The sequence below is a fragment of the Mandrillus leucophaeus genome, unplaced genomic scaffold, assembly GCF_000951045.1.
Source record: "Mandrillus leucophaeus isolate KB7577 unplaced genomic scaffold, Mleu.le_1.0 Scaffold508, whole genome shotgun sequence".
NCBI classification, from domain to species: domain Eukaryota; kingdom Metazoa; phylum Chordata; class Mammalia; order Primates; family Cercopithecidae; genus Mandrillus; species Mandrillus leucophaeus.
Genome location: NW_012105453.1, coordinates 297,072 through 317,502, shown reverse-complemented (window position 1 = coordinate 317,502; position 20,431 = coordinate 297,072). Strand labels below are relative to the sequence as shown.

The following is a 20,431-nucleotide window of genomic DNA, read 5'->3' as shown; positions in this document are numbered from 1 at the left end:
ATCACACAGTACCACATCCTCCAGACCACACAGTACCACACTCTCCAATTCACACCATACCAAACTCCCCAATTCATACCATACCAAACTCTCCAATTCGTACTATACCAAGCTCTCCAAATCGCACGGTGCCACACTCTCCAGATCACAGTGTACCACCTTCTCCAGACTACGCTGTACCACACCCTCAAGATCACACCGTACCACACCCTCAAGATCAGTGTACTATCTTCTCCAGATTACACCGTACCACTCTCTCCAGATCACACTGTACCACACCCTCAAGATCACAACGCACCACACACTCCAATTCACACCATACCAAACTCTCCAGATCACTGTGTACCACCCTCTCCAGATTACGTCGTACCACACTCTCCACATAACACTGCATCACAACCTCAAGATTACACCGTACCACACTCTTCAAATCACACAGTGCCACGCTTTCTTTCTGGAAGCATTACTAGATGCCTTCAGCGGGTAGTTAGTAATCTTGTTTTCTTCTGTTATGCTTTATATGTCCCTGTGTTAACTACCCATACCTGCGCCCTTTGAAAACTGACAACAGTCATTATCATTGATTCCTCCAGTCCATGTGTCTGGAGTCTTCCTAAGGCAAGGATTTAGGAGGAAGTAGTTTATTTGAGAGGGGCTCCCAGAAAGCTTTGTAAAGGAGTGGGATGGTGAGAATGAGGAGAGTGGAAACCTAAGATAAATGTCCTCATGAACAGGTTAATGCTGCATCAACTGGGGTTCAGCCCCACTGGAGACCTCCTAAGAAACTGTGAAGCACACCTCCAAATTTGCACACTGAAACGGGAGATCAAACAGGAGCCCCTCCCTGGCTGAAGATCACCTTTGGGGCTAACTCCCTGGCTCTTCCAGCTTGTTCTATGCACGGGTGAACCTGCTCCCACAATCAGAGAACGCTCATAGACAGAGAGTGGCAGGAAGTCATTGGTACAGAGGAACCATCTGAAGGTCACCTCCAGGGTGGGCCAGCTGGAGGTGGGTGCTGCAAAAAAGCATCTGTTCCCATCCTCTGTGTATGACAGAAGGCACCATACATAGGTGTGCACTGTCATTACCTCACTTAACCCTCACCTCCCTGGGTGAGGTAGGTATTATGTGTCACTTCTGTAGGTAAAGGGAATTGAGGCCCAGAGAGGTTACAGCCTTGCTCAAGATCACATAGCAGGTAAGTGACAGATGTAAGATGTGAACCCAGATCTGCCTGCCTCAAAAAAATAGTTGTTAACAACACTTTTTGCAATCAGAATGTTTGACCCATTGTTGTTTTCATCACACACTCTCTTTCACCTCCCCACCTTCCACTCCCAGTCCAACCTGATGCGCCTAAGAAATATTTGTCCTTTGCAGGTCACATTCATCAAGCACCAGCTGTGTGTCAGGTGCCAGGCCAAAATGAATAAAGGCTTCCCCCTTCCTTCAAGGAGCTTCACTGAGCAAGGTCTCTGGAGAGGCTTTTGCTCACTGCCAAGTCTCTCCCAGATTGACCTGTCAGCAGCAGAGTATCATCTCCCATCTCAGGGCAGAAATAGTCTTAGGGAAAGGCTGCATTGCCATGTTCCAGTTTCCCACACAGCACAGTGAGCCCTTCATTCACTGCCAATCCTACAACACTGTCTTGAGTATTAGGAGATGCTGTGCCACTCCAGCGATGACTGCTTTTGCTGGTGCATTACCAACGACCCTCTCACACTGCACAACTGCATGTGTAAAGATGGCCCTTTAGAGGAAGACTGAAGCACGTAGGCCTCCCCTGAGTCTTGAAGAGCCTCTAATGTGTCCAAGGCTTGAAGACCACCAATGTCGGGGTCTTTGTGTGGGGACTAAGCTGCCAGAGAACACTCAATGGGACTGAGAACTGTAGTGAATAGGATTACTTAGCTGAGCATCTTCAACTGCATAATGCATTGTTTAGGAAATACTGTATTTGGTAAAAATGTTGTAGAAGATTTAACAAAAATATAAGTAGACACATACAGATTTTAATATTAAAAATTCATCAATAGCAAGCGTTGTTGCAGGAAGAATAACCCTGGAGTACAAGAGCAGACCCCCCAAGAGTCTTACTTGTGTGAGGCCTCCCCAGCCTCCTGGATGAGATGGGGAGGGAGAGATTGGCCAGGGGCTCATCACATGCATTCCCTCCTCCTAGATACACAGCTAGATGGGGGTAATATGAAGGAGCTGTGGCCAGAGAGAGATGAGTGGAGGTGGCATATGCTGTTTCCAAGCCTGGGCCTCAGTGTTTCCTGTGAGGTCCTCTGCTCTCTCTATCTCTCTTTCCTCATCTCCTAGGGGAAATGTCAATAGTACCACTGGAAAGAGGAAGCCCAGATTCCTGAATCACCATGTGGAAGGCTGTCCTCCAAACACCTGGCTTAACTACAATAGGAGCAAGAACTAAATGTTGGAGGTTTACAACACTTCTCCTGAATATGCTCCAACATTTAGATGTGCTGAAACTGATTACCGCAGCTGGCGAGGGAAACTGGGACAGACAGGTCCTGAGGTACCACTTGTAACTTTCCTAAATGAAGAGAAAGACTTGCCCCAACTCAAGCCCTCGGAAAGTATGGATAGTGTTTCTGAGCAGACCCAGAGGTCACTGAGGGTGGCTAGAGCCAAAGTCTAAGGCCTATGTGCTGTTGACCCAGTGATCAGTTGTAGGTGAGGAGAAGTGTGTTTGAGAGAAACAGTGTTTGAGTGTGACACTCTAATACTGTCTAGTATAAATCACTGGGAACTGATTCCAACATCATCCAAACAACACATCCTCCAAAACTGAGCAAGTTAAACAACATTTTGGAGTTCTAAGAAAGACCTGCAGTAATTCAGAGAGGAAATTTCTAAGCTGTTAGACACAGTAGTAAAACAGTATCAGTGGAGAATGGCAGCAGAGCCAGGGGACCAATAGCACCTGTCATGGTCCGAGCCTGATCAGAGACCTATTAAAGAGACAGGCAGGGGTGAGACTTCAGGATCCATGACCCTGGGGAGGGACATGAGAGTGGGAAAGCTAAGCAATCCTTTGGTGCTAATTTGCAAAGAGCATTGGCCGCTAGGGACTCTGGAGACAGCAGTGTTAATTCTACAGGGGTTGAATTGGAATTCTATAGGGGTTAAATTGGAATTCTACAGGAGTTGTATTGGAATTCTACAGGAGTTGAATTGGAATTCTATAGCAGGAGTTGAAAATTCTACAGGAGTTGAACTGGAATTCTACAGGAGTTGAACTGGAATTCTACAGGAGTTGAACTGGAATTCTACAGGAGTTGAATTGGAATTCTACAGGAGTTGAATTGGAATTCTATAGCAGGAGTTGAACTGGAATTCTACAGGAGTTGAACTGGAATTCTACAGGAGTTGAACTGGAATTCTACAGGAGTTGAACTGGAATTCTACAGGAGTTGAATTAGAATTCTACAGGAGTTGAATTGGAATTCTACAGGAGCTGAACTGGAATTCTACAGGAGTTGGAAAAGCCTTCTGTGATATTCCCCTGCTGGTGGAAAGTTTTGTAGTTTTCTCCTTTTGGTCCCGCCTGGGTGGGTATGGCCCCCTGAGATAAAAGATCTGGGTGATCCTGCACTGCTTCACCAAATAATCATCTGGATAATGATTTGTGCTCACCGTTTCCAGCTAGCACTGCTGCTTCTGTCATTTCTTCTTTAGTTATGCATGTTAGCAAACGCCCCATAAGATCTTTAGCTTCTTAGGCCTTTCCCCTCCCTGCCATCAAGAGGCCAGGTCCTCCCTGCCCGATTTGTGCATATCAGGTCCTCACCTGCCTGAACATGCCACATCCCCATCTTTGGCCTGATTCTCATTCCCCTTAACTACAGGAGACAATTCTGAGGCCCAGTGGAAGTGTCTGCCATTGACAGATCACTTTTGGTTTCGAGATCTCATCACTCCGCAGCCTCATATGGCTCTGAACCCTCGCGTTCACCGCACCCCTACTCTTGCCCCACCCCCGCATAGTTTGGAGGGCTTTTCTCCGTGAGCAAGGTCCCAGAGAGACATCTTCCGGGCAGACCCCAGCTATTGCCAGATGTGCTCTACGATGAACACGCATTGAATGAATAAATGAGTGAATGAATGATAGGAAAAAAGTGTTTGGAAGAATGAAAAAAAAATTTGCCCCATATTAAAAATTCCCTGTCATATTCCAAGGAGGACAAATTCTAAGGAGGGATTTTTTTCTGAGCAGATGACAGGTGTAACCATACGACAGGAACAGCCAGAAGACTCAAACTCGCCAACCTAACGTAAGAAACGGGGGTGCTGGAGTTGGAGGCAGGACCCAGCAGGGTGAGGGCCAGTGCGATGGGAGGGGAAGGGCATAGAGGAAATGGACTGACAGGTGTGGGGAGGGCCCACTGGGAGTTTTCATTAAGTGCCACTGTGAGGCTTGCAGCGTGACCTCTTTGTGTGCCTCTCCACGGAATTTTCAATAATGATTCCTTGAAATCATTTGCTCTTGGGGGACTGCTGAAGGACTGGGTTCTGCTTCAAGATGAGCATGGGGAAGGAGCAGCAACTGATCTGGGTAACAAATGACAGAGATTAGGGAAACAGGCAGACACCGTGGAAGGCAGAGAAGAAGAGGAAGAAGAAAGAGAAGGGAAGGGGGAAAAAGGAGGAGGAAGAGGGAGGAGGGATGAAAGAAATGGGAAGGAAGAAAGGGAGAACTTTTCAATAGGATGTTGTTTTTTTTTTTTTTTTCCTTTTTTCAATAGGAATTTGAGCCTCTGTCCAGTGTGCCTGAGGCGTCCAATTTAACAATAACTCAACCACATCTCATCTCTTTTAAATATTTTTGGGGCAAGAAAACTTAAGCCCATGTCACCTAAAAAAATAAGCAATCAGATCTGAGGGTCTGAAAATTTGGAAAACATATCTAGAAGGTGATCGGGATGAGATGTGGAGTGGCACATGTCTTTAATTTTATTTTATCATCCCCTTTGAACTGTGTGTCCTCAGATCTCCCAGTCCCTACAGGAATTTCCTCCAAGTTCCCTGCAAAGAGGATCTAGTCATTTCAGAGGCCTTTCCTCCAACTGGAAATGAGTGATTCCATTCCTCCATACTGATAAGTCATAGGCCTGGCTATTATTCATGAGTTTTATTTCTAAAAAACAGCCTGTGCCTGTGCTTTAGGGCCATGAGCCACCATAAATAAGGAGCATTTCCAATAAACGATCCAAATCCATGTGACAGGCCACAAAATCAGCTTGGCGCCCCAGCTTGGAGCAGCTCTGAGTCACAGTGTGTGCTTGGCCGAGCCTTCTGGGAAAGGGGTCTCAGGAGAGCACCTCCCAGTGAGGGAACAAATGAAGGTTTGAGGCAAGGAGGGATGCCACAGCCTGGAGCTCCACTTTAGCTTTTGGATCCCTTTCACAAGCCAACACAGACAGCCTCACCTGCCTGTGACAGAGACTACATGGTTGAAGAAATGGGGCAAGCGGGCAGGTGCAGTGGCTCATGCCTGTAATCCCAGCACTTTGGGAGGCTGAGGAGGGCAGATCACTTGAGGCCAGGAGTTTGAGACCAGCCTGGCAAATATGGCAAAGCTCCATCTCTATGAAAAATAAAAAAATTAGCTGGGCGTGGTGGTGCACATCTATAGTCCCAGTTACTTGGGAGGCTGAAGCACGAAAATCGCTTGAACTCAGGATGCAGAGGTTGCAGTGAGCTGAGATCATGCCACCGCACTCCAGCCTGGATGACAGCAAGGCTCTGTTTCAAAAAAAAAAAAGAAAAGAAAAGAAGAAAAAAGAAAAGAAAAGAAGGAAAGAAATGAAGAAAAGAAGCAAATGTTCCCAGAGGCCAGGTGGGATGGGGTGACGCCTGAAGGTCAGGAAGGGCTGTCTGCATCTCAGGCCACTAGGCAGGATTCCTTGTAAGACAGACTTCTGGAGGAGTCTGAATTTGAACCCCATGAAAAAATGGTCCACCCTTGCACTTTGAACAACTCCAAATAAAGTACTTTTAGATTCCATGGCTATGGGGATATGAAGGAGGGGAATCTAATGGAGAGAGGGTGAGGAGGTAGACAGGCAACGCTCTCTATTATTCATGTGCCCCTAACATAGCACCTCCCCCGGGAAGCACCCCAGGTTGATTAGAGGCCATTTGGAAGTTTTACCTGCTTCCGACCTGTGGAGCAGGATCCCAACAGAGAGGGCAGACTCCACTTCCGGCCAGAAAGGACAATCAGAGGGAATTTCTGTGCAGAGCCATTCCCACCATCAGCCCTTTTCTTTTAAGTGTTAATCCTCTGCTGCATTGTGTCATGAAAAAATATGAGTGCAAATGACCCAGCTGTAAACTGCCTTGGAAAACAATTAGTATGAAAGCCCAGCTTCATCCCAGGAGGCCAGCTCAGGACTGAAAGTCCCCAGAGCTCCATCCTAATCATATGGAAACAGCACGGCCAGGAGAGGACGCCAGCTGCAGGCTGAGTCTTGGAAATGCAGCTCCTCCTGACTGGCGTCTTCGACAGCCCAGCTGGCAAATGCATAACGATGGCAGCAAAACAGAACACGAGGATGCCCAAGCAAAAGTGCTTGTTCTTCCCCTTACCTCTCCCTAAGGCAGGTCACGCCTTTGCAAACAGCAATGTTTGCTGACAGCACAACCATCTGGGTTGCCCTTCATTTGGGAATCGGGGGCAGGTGGAGGGACTATCTGGGTACCTGGTGTGATGCTGTTGCCTTGGTAGTGCCATGGGTAGGGTGGAAATCACCCTAGGAGAAGTCAGCCAGCTGGATGACAAGGCAGCCAGCTCATAGCCTGAGGGAGCTGAGAGCATCTGAACTGGGGATCTGGAGGATGTACCTGAGATACTCCTGCGGCGAGAGAGAGAGAGAGAGAGAGAGAGAGAACACTCCAGTTCCCCAGTGAGGTGGAGAGGGGATCTGGGGAGAAAAGGTACAAATGAAAGAGGAAGACCACAGCTCTTCCTTCTCTTCTGGATGCTTTAGTCCCTGGGCTCCTAGAAAATCCAAAGAGAGGGAGAGGAAGAGGAAGATATTGTACTTCTTGCTAACAGAAGAGATGAGTGCTCCAAGGACTTAGTAGGGAAATGAGAGACGTGTTCATGGTCACAGCTCATGTTTGGGAAGGAATTATTACCAGTTATACTAAGTGTTCTAAACAGTGGGATTAATGACCGTAGTCTTATATAACTGGTAGGGGTGCTCCACATACTTGGGCTATAACCGTACTCACATCGTTTTATTAGTAGTCACAGCCTCCTGCCATCCTCTCTCTTTCCCAAGCAACATTTAGAATAATTTAAGCCAACATCATGGAGGGGCCCTCCGACAAGCATAGAATCCCCCTGGTCACACCCTGGGAGGTTCTTTCTCCCCTACAGGCTGAGGCCACCCAGAGAGCAAGGAGCCCCAGAGAACCAGGATCCCGGTGCAAAGCAGGAAGAGAATACAAGCCAGCAGACCCAACTTTCAGGCCAGATTGCAAATGACCAGCACTGTGGTGTCCCCCCTAGAAAGGCATAGGTCCCATTCCCCTCTCCAGCCCACGCTGACCAGGCCCACCCATATCCCCTGCTGGACTCTGTCCCTGATCAGGCTCCAATGCAGAAAGCAGACTCCCCATCTCAGAGCACTGCATCCAATAAAGCCAACACTTTCACCCCATGCTCCAAAAACAAACTATCCACATTTAGAAAATTAGATTCACATATACCCCAAATATGCTTCTTTAAAGAATGTTTGGTGCCCCGGCAGTCATTTGTATCTGTGATACCGACTTTTCCCCCATCCTGTTCCTTTCCTCCTGCTCTTCTCTCCTCAGTAAGAATATATTGCCTTTTGCTAGAGTAGCTTAGAACTGGAGGAAAAGTTTAGACTCAAAACTTCCCGGGGGGGGCCAGGCACGCTGACGCATACCAGTAGTCCCGGCATTTTGGGAGACTGAGGCAGGAGAATCACTTGAGCCTAGGAGTTCAAGACCAGCCTGGGAAACAAAATGAGATCCCCTTCTTTAAAAAAATTTTAGCCAGATGCCGTGGCACATACCAGGAGTCCCAGCTACTCAGGAGGCTGAGGTGGGAGGATCCCTTGAGCCCAGGAGTTCAAGGCTGTTGTGAGCTATGATCATGCCACTGCACCCCAGTCTGGGCAACAGAGCGAGATCCTGTCTATTTTTGAAAAAAGAGAGAGAGATTCCTGGTGGCCTTTCAAATTTTTAAAAAATTTCTTTCTTGTTTAAAACTTATAAGCACGCAGGACCCCAAAGCCTGGGGAGCTCCGCTCTCCCTGTGCATGTGAGACAGATGGCTGTACTCACAGCTTGCCTCCCTGCCGTCTTCCCCGCCTGGGGCATCTGACCCACGTGGTTGTCCCCATCCCCAGAAACACTCTACCTCTTGTCATTCACATATGTGAGTGCACTGCATTTTAAATCTTCTGGAGCCTTTGTGGTGTTTCCTTTTGCTCTCCCAATAAATTTAAACTTTTCTGGGGAACAAGGACAGCTACATATTAAAAGGCAGTAGAGTGTCACGGTTTTAGCAAGGACAATGAGGCCAGACTCACCACTTATCAGTGCCATGACCTTGGGCCTGTCATTTTCTGCTGTGTCTTCAGTCTTCCTGTCTCTAAATGGGAGTGTTAAGATTACCTACCCGACTGGGTCTGTTTGAAGGATTAAACATACAGATATATGGAAAGTGCTTAGAACAATGTTTGGTTCGGGGTAAGCAGTGTGTGTGTGTGTGTGTGTGTGTGTGTGTGTGTGTGCGCGTGTGCACGTGCGTGCATGTGTGTGGGCAAGTGTGCATGTGTATGAGATATAGGGTAAGCAGGGTGTGCATCAACACACACTCATGCACATTACTAACTGTATGCTTTGGTCAAGTTTCTAAACCTCTTCGGCCTTCTCATAAGTAAAATGAAAGAAATGACTCATTCCCAGTGTTACTGTCATAATGTGGGGCAAAGTACGCAAACCAGTGTTGGCATGAGGTGGGCATTCAATGGAACTCAGGGCCTTTCCCCATCCCTCCTTTCACTCCCGTCCCTGGCCCCACTTCAGGAGCATCTGGGGCAGTGACAGTCAGGAGTGGGCTATCAGCAATGTCCAAGCAGCTCCCAAGCACAGCCATTTTCATAAAAACCTTGACTTGACTAATACTCCTTTTTTCAAGCACCTACAATGAGCCCAACCCTGGGACTTGGAGAGACTGGATGGCAAGGAGGGGATGAAGTGCACCAGCCAGCACTCTGCACAGAGTTTCGAAAGAAAAGATAAGGAGGAAAGCAGGCAGAAAGCCAAAAGCATTTTGAGTATTCAGCCTAGAAGCCTGCCATCAGCCGTGCCTCCTCCATCCTGCCTCCTATTGGAAGAATTCTCCAAAGCTAGAGTATAGACAGGCCCCCTGTCCAGGCCAAACCTGACCACTGCCTGCATTGTTACGCTAAGATCCTATAGTTTTCCTTCTCCCAGATTTGTATGGCTCAAAGGCACAATACACCCCTGCATCCTGACCCGAGGAGGAAGCACACCTTGCACCAGTCAGCTCCACTGCCTTCTTGCCTCCCACCCTATCCTCCTAACATGCTGCAGCCTGTCCTGTTTCCTGTACGTCCAGAGGCCCAGTGACCTGCTCAGATTTTGCCTGCTTCCTCCCCCAGGACCTGGACCCTTTCTCTACAGCCACCACCTGTATCCCCTCCTGGAGTGAACGGATCACTGGGGACTAAGAGACCTTGTCCCACCCGTCCACTGGAATCCTACCCCCGCAGCACTCAAAATCCAAAACTGATGCTTGCTAAAGCTGGCCACACACTCTGTACACTGTGCCTTGGCCAGCCGGGCTTCCTCTCAGACACAGGTCCAGAGCTTCATGCATTTCCCCAGAAAGCCCCCTTCCCACCACCCTGGGGTTCAGCTGAGTCCTGCTTCACCAGTGCTGTGTTGCCTCCAGATTCCAGCATGCCTTGCATCTAAGCTCCTGACTATTGTTATGGCAGCCAGGGGGACAATCACTGTGTTTATCTGCCACTGCTGCTAGTGGTAGATATCATTCTCAAGGAAATTAACAAATCTTGCCTTCTGTGATATATATTTGTAGCAAGAATGGACCTCAGATAGGCCTGACACCTCAGCCTCTTGAAGGATGCTCCCAGGAAACTGGTCTTCCATTACTCAGCCCTGTGGGAAACACTTGGGTACTTATTGGGGTTACTGACACCAGCTGTTTGCACCTGGTGAGCAAAGCGCATACTCACAGCCTCCTCAACTATCAACACATCTGGGGCAGGAAGCCAAGCGGGTGTTAAACCCAGCGTGAGAATGGCAAAGGAAGTCTTAAGCCTGGCAGACTTCTCATTCCATTAGGTGGCATTATCCATAGCTTTATGTCCGCATGGAGCCTGAGGGAACCCTGTAACCGTATCTCTGCCTGTGGGGATATTGCTGGGACCTACTCTGTGGGACCATCTCTGTTAGTGTGGGTATTCTTTGCCTTTAAGGAAACTTTAAGTCTCCCGATACCCTTGGTGCCTCTTTCAGTCACTATCCCATTGTGTCAACTTTGCACTGGCCTTATTCATCTCAATAAGATCACACATCCTTCTGTAGGAAGACAGGTGAAATAAGGAATACATAAATGTTCACTGTAGCCTCTATTGTGGCTTAAAAGATACCTAGCCTACGGGCATTCCTTGAAAAACGTCTTTTTGCATGCATGAATGAAGAGAGAGACGTAGTTCACCAATGACTGCAATGACAAAAATGTGCTAAGATCTGCCATGGGCCAGGCACTGTGCAGGAAATAAAAATAAATGAAAGACAGGGTCACTGTTCTCAAGAGCCTTGCAGCCTGGTTGGGAGCAAGTAGCAGAGACCTTTCCTGCTTACAGAATGGCCATGTCCTTTCACACATTTTCCAAGTTCTTCATAATTAGGCTGATTCTAGCCAGTGAGCTGTGAGCAAACGGGATGAACGATGATGCTTGGAGGCTGAAGCATTTAACAGCCCCAGTCAATACTCCAGCTGTCTTTTCTTGACATGGTGTCCACAGCAGCCGCCATCAGTCTAGGTCCCTGAGCAACTGTGTGCAGCAGAGACCCCTGCCTGATCACACTAGATATGTGGGCTGAGCAAGAACACAGATGACTTTACAGATGCAACCAAGATTCAAGATGAATTTATTACCCCAGCAGAGCCTAGTCTATTCTAACACTGGGAAGACACATATATGTGAAAAGTAATAAGATCAGATAGTACCTGATCAGCATCCAATGAGTAGTGTGGATAAGACGCTCCAAGCTTAGCCTTGACCTGCAGGCTTTGCCTTTACTGTTCCATCTTCCTAAGAGTTCTCCTTCCACATCCTTTTGTGGGTGGCTCCCTCCTGCGATCCAGGTCTCAGCTATAAAGTTACCACCTTGAAACACCTTTCCAAGGCTGGGCTGGGGCCACACAGGGAGGCTAGGGTGACCGTGAGCTGAGTGGGTCAGCTGGGGTGGAGGACCACAGTGGGAAGAAAGTAGCTGAGAGCTTGAAATGCTAACTATAGCTGCTCTAGGGCCAAGGGAAGCTGTCTGAGGGTGCTGACTGGGAGCAATGTCCCCAAACCCACTGTTCAGGAAAGGTTGGCTGGATGGGGATTTCCAAGCTATAAGCCCATTGAAAGAGGCTGAGGACAACGGCATAGACGTTAGGCTGTGAAAACCATCCAGACACACGATGACCAGAGGACAGGAGAAATATGATGAAGGAAGGATCAGCAAACCTTTGTCCAAAAAAGTTCCCCAATACCCACTGCCACACAGTTGAGGGGTGGGAGGAGAAGGAGCCAGGTGTAGAGTTCAAAGCTTCTTTCTACTGGATTCTCAAATTCAGCGGTCCCTCTCTGAGCCCTCTGGGGTACCCAGTCTAAGGTAGACAAGAGCAACGCCCCAGAACAAGGCTCACTGGGGTTCCTGATGGAGACCCAACACACCACTTCAGTACAGATGGTGAGAAACTGACATCAAAGTCACACAAAAGAGATTCACATTTTAGAGGTAGAATCTGAGTCTGAACCTTAGGAAAGTGAGGGTATAATACTTCCCTTCCTGGCCATGCAGTTTTTGTGAAGATGAAATGGAGTTACAAATTTTATTTTAAGTTTAAAAATGCTTTATGAGTATCACTCTCAGAGAGAACAAAATGTACTTGTTAGGATTTTATCTCCTTTCCAGGGCACAGACTTTCTTACGGAGTCCTGGACATTGATTTAACAGCCCAGGGTAGCCGCTTTGGTCTGGCCAAGGAGGGTGTGTCGGTAGAAACAGTGAACTAGCTTCATGATGTGAAAGCTGTGTTACAGCCCATTTTATTTGTGGCTTTAAACAGAAGAGTTAAGGCCCCGCCTCGCACATGGGAAGTACTCACTAAATACTTATTAATGAGTTTTCTATTGTTGCCCACTCAATTTCTCTTTCATCTTTATCACTATCTAGAGCAATGCAAGAAAAGAGAGATAATGTAACACAAATGAACAGCAAGAAGAAAGGTCGACATCACCACTGACTTCCTGTCCCTCTTTTTCCTACTTCCTGCCCATACACTCAGCAATGTCCTTTCAACTGGCTCTCCTACCTCTCCCTATTCTGTCACATCCTATTTCCCTGCTAAATAATTTTGCAGACAGCTCCCGTCATGCCACGCTCTTAAAAAAATCCTCAGTGGTGCTAGATCAGGACCACATGGAGTGAGTAGAGGACATTTATTTCTACTCCTGATGTTTCCTCCATGCGGTGGGAATGTGATTAGTTGTAATGTCTCAGCTTGTCTTCCCCCAGCTTAACCATCTCTCCTCTTGAGTGAGAGAAGGAGGAGTAGCTTATCTTATTGTTGAGTCTGGAAGAGGACGCTGGCATTCCTTGCCTAGCCTCTTTTTCTGCCCTTACTTGGAGGGGGAGCTAAGGGCCTGCAGGAAGCAGGTGTTCTTCTATGTCCCTCCAAGTTCTAAGTTCACAGGGCTGGCCCATCCACCACTGCCTGCCATGGAGAGAGAATGTCTTTTTGGCTCTTCTCCTAAGCTACTGCCTCCCATGTAGCCTTTCTCAGTTTTACGGCTGATATTTTGGCTTTGTCTACTCTTGCCTTGATCTAATTTCTCAGCTGGTCCAGTCATCAGGCCAGGAAGATGGTACTGTTTATTGCTGAATGTCCCTGGGAACTCCAGCAAACACTTTTCCATTATCTATGAAAAAAATCGGAGTCCTCAGCCTGGCATTTTAGATTTCCCATTAAAAAGCAAAAGAAAACAAGAAAACACGAGCTAGTTAACTCCGTTGGCCCAGTTTCCCACTCCATCATGCCCTGGATGTGCCCTGGACCTAGAGCCCCGGCACTGGGCTCCCCTGGCGTCCTGTGCATGCTTCATGCTTTCTTTCTCCCATACGCTGAGCTCAGCTCCTCCTCCGCTGGTGTTCAGCTCGACCAAGACTCTCCCAATCACCCAAGTGGCTCATTTGCCACTTTCCTGCATGCCTTTCCTGACCCCCGGTCACTCCCTTCAGTGCCGTATTTCTCACTTGGGTTTCCTTTGCCAGGAATCTCCCTCTCCTCCTGCCCATCCCCTCCTCCCTATATGCGTGCCTGACTCTCACTTATCTCTGAGCTCTACAGTTAAATGCCTCTCCCTCCAAAGCCTCCTGAGTCCCCAGGAGTGTTGGATGTTCTTCCAAAGTGCTTCCATAGAATCCTGTCTATCATTAAATGTGCTGAATTAAAATTCTCTGCTTATTTTTCTCAAGCAGCTTATGAAGAAACACAGATAACACTCATAAATACGCACACTCCTGGAAACAGCAGAGCTGCCCCTGAGGATGCTAAGCGGCCGACGGCAACACAGAGCCAAAGCAAAGTGCTCACCATGGGTAGTGTTTCAGTAGAGGCCAAGCAGGGGAAAGGCACAGACAGAGCAACTTTCTGGAATTCTCCAGTCATCAGGAGAAGGCTCCTGAGGAGGTGGCTATCCTATCAAGGGTCCGTGAATTAAAGACATCATCCATACCATCAATGCAACCTCCCTGTGAGGTTAACAAGAAGTTGGGAAACCTCGTCCCTAGTGTCAGAGAGGGAAATCCCCACATTCAGAGAGGGAAGGGATGAATCCAGGCCACCCAGAATACAGACAATGGGACAGGGTCTCGACTGTCAGCCTCCCCCATCCAATAAGCACAAATGCCAAATGCCAAAACGTGGTGCTTGGGCAACAGCGGCTTACAGCTCAAATGACACGTCTGAGTATTGAGGCCATTGCATTTTTCTCACTGGTTTGAAGCTTGGGAAGTCTGATATGCCTCTTTGAAGTCTACTGAGTGCCCGGGGAATGTGTGGATTTTCTGGGGCCTCTGGCAATACGGGGATAGATAAGACCAATAAGACCCTCTTGGGCTCAAGTATCAAGAGGCTTTCCTCAACTTTCTAGATGCTGCTGGGAAAATGAGAGCTAAAGCTCTGCACTTTTTAACAGGAAGTCTGCCTTGCTTCTAGGTTAGGCTAAAAAGAACAGACCCTGTGGTTTATCCTTAGGGGAGAGTGAGTGTCCTGTCACATGAGGCAATCAACACAGGCCAGAGGACTTGATCAAGAATGTTACAGGAAGGATTCCCGCCTTTAGAGAAAGCCCTTTGGCAGCCCTGCAAATACACATACGTTGCACTTCCCCATTCCTCTAATTAAAATTCACTGTACAAAGCGTCCTGTCCCTGTCCCATTTTTTTTTTTTTATTTTGGTTCATTATCACCAAAAGCCTTGCACACATTGACTTAAAGAGGGCCTAGGACAGCCAGAAGATTCGGTGACACAGTACCAATTTTGGTGAGCCACTTGGCCACAGCACCATAGATCTCGTCCAGGATGAGGATGACCACGAGGTTGATGATGACTGCTGTTGCTGTCACTGTCACCCGGACATTGGAGCGTGTAGCCTTATTGAGAGACAGAGCGGCTGCTGTTGTTATTCGATACACAATCACCCCAAAGACGATTGAGAACGTCAGGGCAATCTGTTTTGGGGAAAACAGAGAAAAATACACATCAGCAGGCAATTCTTGAGCATCTACTATTTGCTCTGCCAACAGGACCATTTGCTGTTATCAGATATTATTAATCTGGAGTCTTTTGGTGGGTAACAAGAGAATCTTTTGGTGGGTAACAAGGGATTCTAGACATTATGAGTCTGGAATATTTGACTGGGTAACAAACTTTTAGGCAGGGTTCTGAGGGGAGGTGCATTTTCCAGGGGAGGATGTCTTAATTTTTATCAGAATGGAAATGATTTATCACACACACACACAATAAGGATGAACACGCTGGACCCTGTGGAGTGTTCAACATACATGATGCAATTTCTTTCGTGAGGGAGCTTTTGATCTTCTATGGAAATAACATGAACTCCTTTTAAACAAACCATAGTAAATAATGCCCAAGAATGCATTAAGTGCTAAATGAAGAATATTATTGCTGAAGGAACTCCAAGTACATGGGAGTAAGTAAATTTGGGTGGCCAGGGAATAGTCTGTGGAGACAGTGGGATTTAAAATGGAGTTTTCATGAGAACAAATAGAAAGCCACTGAAGGTACCTGAGCTGAGAAGGGATGAGTTACAGCTTGATAAGTAGAGGCAAGAAGGCTGCTCAAAGGAGAAAAGAGGGAATACATCAGGAGTGAGATTTTAGGAATCTCAGTCCTCAGGATGAACAAAATATCACTGTAAGATTTCTCTACTGGGTGAGTTGAAATGGAGGACTCAGATTCCTCATTTGGTTCAGAAATGTCTAGCTGCTGTGCTCCAAAAGGAGGGTTATAGCCACGTGACCTCTAAGGGTCTCCTCATTTCTTCTCTCTAGAACCTAAGAATAATAAGGCACTCTCTTAGACCTAGATCTGCCCAACAGCCCCTCTTCCTTCTTTTGCGCCCATGTCCCCTCCTGTCCCCATCACAACCAAGGAAGGATCATTTCCAGGAAGAATAAGGATGCTATGAGAAGAAAGTGCCCTGAGTAAGCCTCTGAGAGGGGACAGAAGAAACAGAGACAACTGCTAGGTGCATGCCCCGCTCAGAGCAAATTCTAACCTGCTTCAGTCGAGACTTGTTCAAGAAAGAAGCCTTCCTTCTTAGGACTCTTTCTGTAAAGGAAACTGTTCAGGTCCTATTTCCTCTGCAGGACAGAGAATGGGCACTGGTTATGAAGAACTAAATAGAAAACGTGGGGAGAAAACACGACAGGTGGAAGGCTCCCCTGAAAAAATAAGCTGTGCTGGACTACACACACACACACACACACACACACACACACACACACACACACACACACACACACGGAGCGGGGCAGGAAGGAGGGGGTGAGAGGAGGGGAGGAGAGGCACAGGAGGAAAGGGGAGGGGAGGTGGGGGCCTCTGGCTTGGGCAGTGCTTTGCAAGCAGTGTGAATGACACTCCAGTGGCTTGCCAATAGGTTGCAGATGTGTCCAGGTATGGATGTTTTCAGACCTCTGGTGGGTATCTGGGGTGTGCTGGTGGCAGACTCAGCTCTTTATCCTGGTGGGCTTCAAAAACTACCAGTAATTGCCTTACGGGCCGTGTTGTGAAAGAGAAGCCCTTGGTAAGGAAGGCAGAAAGGTGGCGTTCTCTGGGCAGAGGAAGGCTGTGTGTGTTTGGGTGTGTGTGGGTGTGGGGAGAGGAGAGGTTGGATGGGAAAAACACTCTGTGTGAGGCCCCTCTTCTGCTGCAGGGTGGGGGTGGGGAGCGGCAGAAACGCCAGCCTCCAGGACTAAGTAGGGACTACTACTGTGTAACTGGGAAAACCTGGACATGACATCACCCCTCTCCAACAATGTAGACATGTTCACTTTCCATTCCTCTGGGATTGTCACTGCCAGACAGTAAGGGCCTAGAAAATGTGGTGTGAGATTCTTTTCCCCAAAAATCACTTTTGCAGTGAAGACCAGTGATGAAAGTATTGATGAGGCTGGAGAGGTGAGGGTATCGAGGAGTGAGTGAATGTGTGTGTGTGTGTGTGTGTATTTGGGGGTTGGGATTGGGAGATAGACTAGGGGAAAAAAACAATGGCAAAAACATCCTTTGTTTAGGGTCTTACGGGAGGGACATGGAGGAAGGTGTGGGGAGAAGATCAGCTTCTGTTATTCTCTAAGAGGCCCAGCTGCTGAACTAGAGAAGGAACACTCTTTGCTACTCAAAATACTGTCCAAGGATCAGCTGCATCATCTGGAAGCTTGATTGAAATGCAGAATCTCAAGCACAACCCCAGACCTACTAACCTGGAACCTGCATTTTAACACAATTCTTTTTCACATTCAAGGAGCACTGTTCTACTTACCTAGGAAAGCCTTCTTTCCCGCCCTCCCTTCCTCCCTAGCCCCACTCCCGGCACACCTCACTCAGCTCTCTGATTCCTTGCAGGTTTACCTTCTCTGGTCTTGATTTCCTATCCCACTATAGAAATCAAGCTCTGAGCCTCTCGTTTGGTGTTTCCCAGAGCATTCCAAGATTCACAGAGCTTTCAAGATGCAGGAACTTGCAGAGCACCAACCCAGCCACGTGACCATTTTGCAGATGAAGAAACAGGCATGGAAAAGTGAAGCGATTTGCTGAAGTCCACAAGGTGTGGACTACAACCCTACTGTTCTGGATCATGGCAGAAATTTTAAAATCTTAGCATTTAGGAATCATCTATGTGCAGTCTTTAGTCTCATACATAAGGAAACTGAAGCCCAAGAGGCAACAATGTGATTGATCCAAGGTCTGGAGGGTATATGGTAGAGCTGAGATGTTAATGGTGATAACATCATCAATACCAGCTGAAATACTTGTGCCTTCTAGATGTCTTTATTCGATGCATATATTCACTAGCACTGATTCTTTTAACTACCATGCAAGACATGCCTTTAATACATGAGATTTAATGATGATTTAGGATTTGAACCCTGCTCCATGGTTCCAAAGTCTACAATCCCATCCTGACATTAGAACCCAGGTTTTCCAGCACTAAATCCAGTGCTATTTCCACCACTTGTGGTTACATTATTTATTTACTTTTTCTTTTTTTGTTGTTGTTTGAGATAGAGTTTTACTCTTGTTGCCCAGGCTGGAGTGCAATGGCGCGATCTTGGCTCACTGCAACCTCTGCCTCCCAGGTTCAAGCGATTCTCCGGCCTCAGCATCCCAAGTAGCTGGAATTACAGGCATGTGCCACCACACCTGGCTAATTTTGTATTTTTATTAGAGATGGGGTTTCTCCATGTTGGTCAGGCTGGTCTCCAACTCTCCACCTCAGGTGATCTGCCTGCCTCGGCCTCCCAAAGTGCTAGGATTAGAGGCATGAGCCACCGTGCCCAGCCCACATGATTGATTTTGTTTATTAAGTTCAATACATATTTTCTGGTTGCTTATTGTGCAAACCACTGCACTGGGTATATTCCATGTTTGTGATCTGTCTCTTCCAACTAGGTCAAAAGGAGGTTTGTCTTGTACCACATTCTGTGCCTTAAAGCCACTTCATAGCAGCGCCTCCTGTAGAACTGGTTTGGTAAAGATTCGCTGGTCAGCAGCTCTAGGGGATCTGGCTGCCCTGCACACGGTCATTTTATTATGGTTCCTGTTGTTTTCGGTGTTTTCACTTCACAACTTTACTTCTGGGGCATAAACAAAATGCAACATAAGCCAGGCTACAGAGTCCAGAGTCCTACTTGACACCAAGAGCGAGACAGGAAAGAGAGGAGGCCTCTTCATCGCCCTCCAGAACTTGCATTCTGAAGCAAAGTTGAGAAAATCATTGCACACATACAACAAAGATGAGCCTAGTAGCAGCTGGATGGAGTCACAGGCCTCTGTTCACGAGCTTCTGGTATGCTCTCAGCAGAGAGCAGGGGGATTAGTCAGAGAAAACTCCACAGAAAAACGTTTTGGGACAGTTTCCTGTGGGAAAGACTGAGAGGAAAGAATAAGAAGGAAGAACTTTCTGGAAAAGGGAAGAGGAGCAAGTAGCAATGCACAAGGCACAAGTAACCTCTGCTGATCCCCAGCATGGCACACAACAGTACCTCAAGTATAAAAATACAGGCGTGCACACACACTAGCAACTTCATCATCGACACAGTACGCTGCCTATGACATCCACCTAGTTTATTTACCCATTCGGTCATTCATAAAATGTGTCTTAAGCTCCTCCTTGTGCCAGTCTCAGTTCTAGGTCCCAGTAGGAAAAGGAAACAGAAAGCACTACCTTCACAGAGTGGATCTTCTAGTGGGAAAATATAGACAATAAACTAATAAATAGGTAAAATACGTAGTACCTTCAGCACGAGAAATACTGTGGAGACAAAGAAGGCAAAGAGGGTACAGAGATCAGTTGCAATTTAAAATAGGGTGGTTGGGAAAGAGATGGGTGAGGAAGTGACCCTTTACCAAAGACCTAAAGGAAGGATTTAAGAGAAGTGAGCAAGGGGACAGGTGGAGTGGGAGACGGGTGGGCATCCAGGAGGGCGCCCTCTAGTGTGTGGATATTGGCTTCCACACCTCAGGAGATGGGAAGGCATCAGAGAGTTTTGAGCACAGGAGGGACGTGAGTTGGTTTAGGTTTTAAAAATTAGCATGCTGATGATCCATCAGGGGCAGTCTGCAAATAAGGCAGATCAGTGAAGGGGCTATGATGAGAATCCAGGCTGTGGAGGAGGATTTCTGATGGTGGACTCCCAATATCAATAAGAAAATGACTATCTGGGGCACAGGAGGAAAGCTCAGGCACCTAGCTCTAGAGGAGGGACAGTGCCTCTGACAATCCCCTCCCTTACAAGAAGAAAACAGGAGGGCCCATCTAAAAAGGAAACTTTAGCTGAACACACTGGATTGGTGAAGAGAGAGAAAGTTCATCTTTGTCCATGCTGGCCTCTAACACAAGGAGGCAGATGAAATAGCACTGGGGCATTTCTTTGCTCTCATCACCCCATGAAAAGCATTCCCAACTGACTTGGTAGAATGGCATGCCTGAAATCTTCCTAATGCCCATGGTCCTGGCATCTTCTGCCTAGGTTCAAGCACAGGGGTGAAGAAAGGAATGAAATGAGAAATACAGTAGGTGTCTATGGCTTACCCTAACTTCACCACAGAAAATTACTTGTTTCTAAGCACCACCCTGACCCCTTCATCTCATGCTCCACACCTTGTTCTAGGGTAATGCCATGTCCTTTTTCTTTAGAAAACATCGGAGTGAATAGCAACTTACAGAATGGGAGAAAATGTTTGCAATCTACCCATCTGACAAAGTGCCAATATCCAGAATCTACAAAGAACTTAAACAAATTTACAAGAAAAAAACAAACAATCCCATCAAAAAGTGGGCAAAG

The 20,431-nt window shown here is 47.3% G+C and overlaps 1 protein-coding gene across 1 annotated transcript in view; it reads right to left on the bottom strand.

Moving 5' to 3' along the window:
• Positions 1–20,431, bottom strand: part of LOC105551137 (anoctamin-2) — a 351,959-nt gene that overhangs the window by 65,721 nt on the left and 265,807 nt on the right. The window contains exon 14 of the mRNA XM_011996294.1: positions 14,878–15,073. Within this exon, the coding sequence (XP_011851684.1) occupies positions 14,878–15,073 (196 nt within the window). The remainder of the gene's footprint in view (positions 1–14,877; positions 15,074–20,431) is intronic.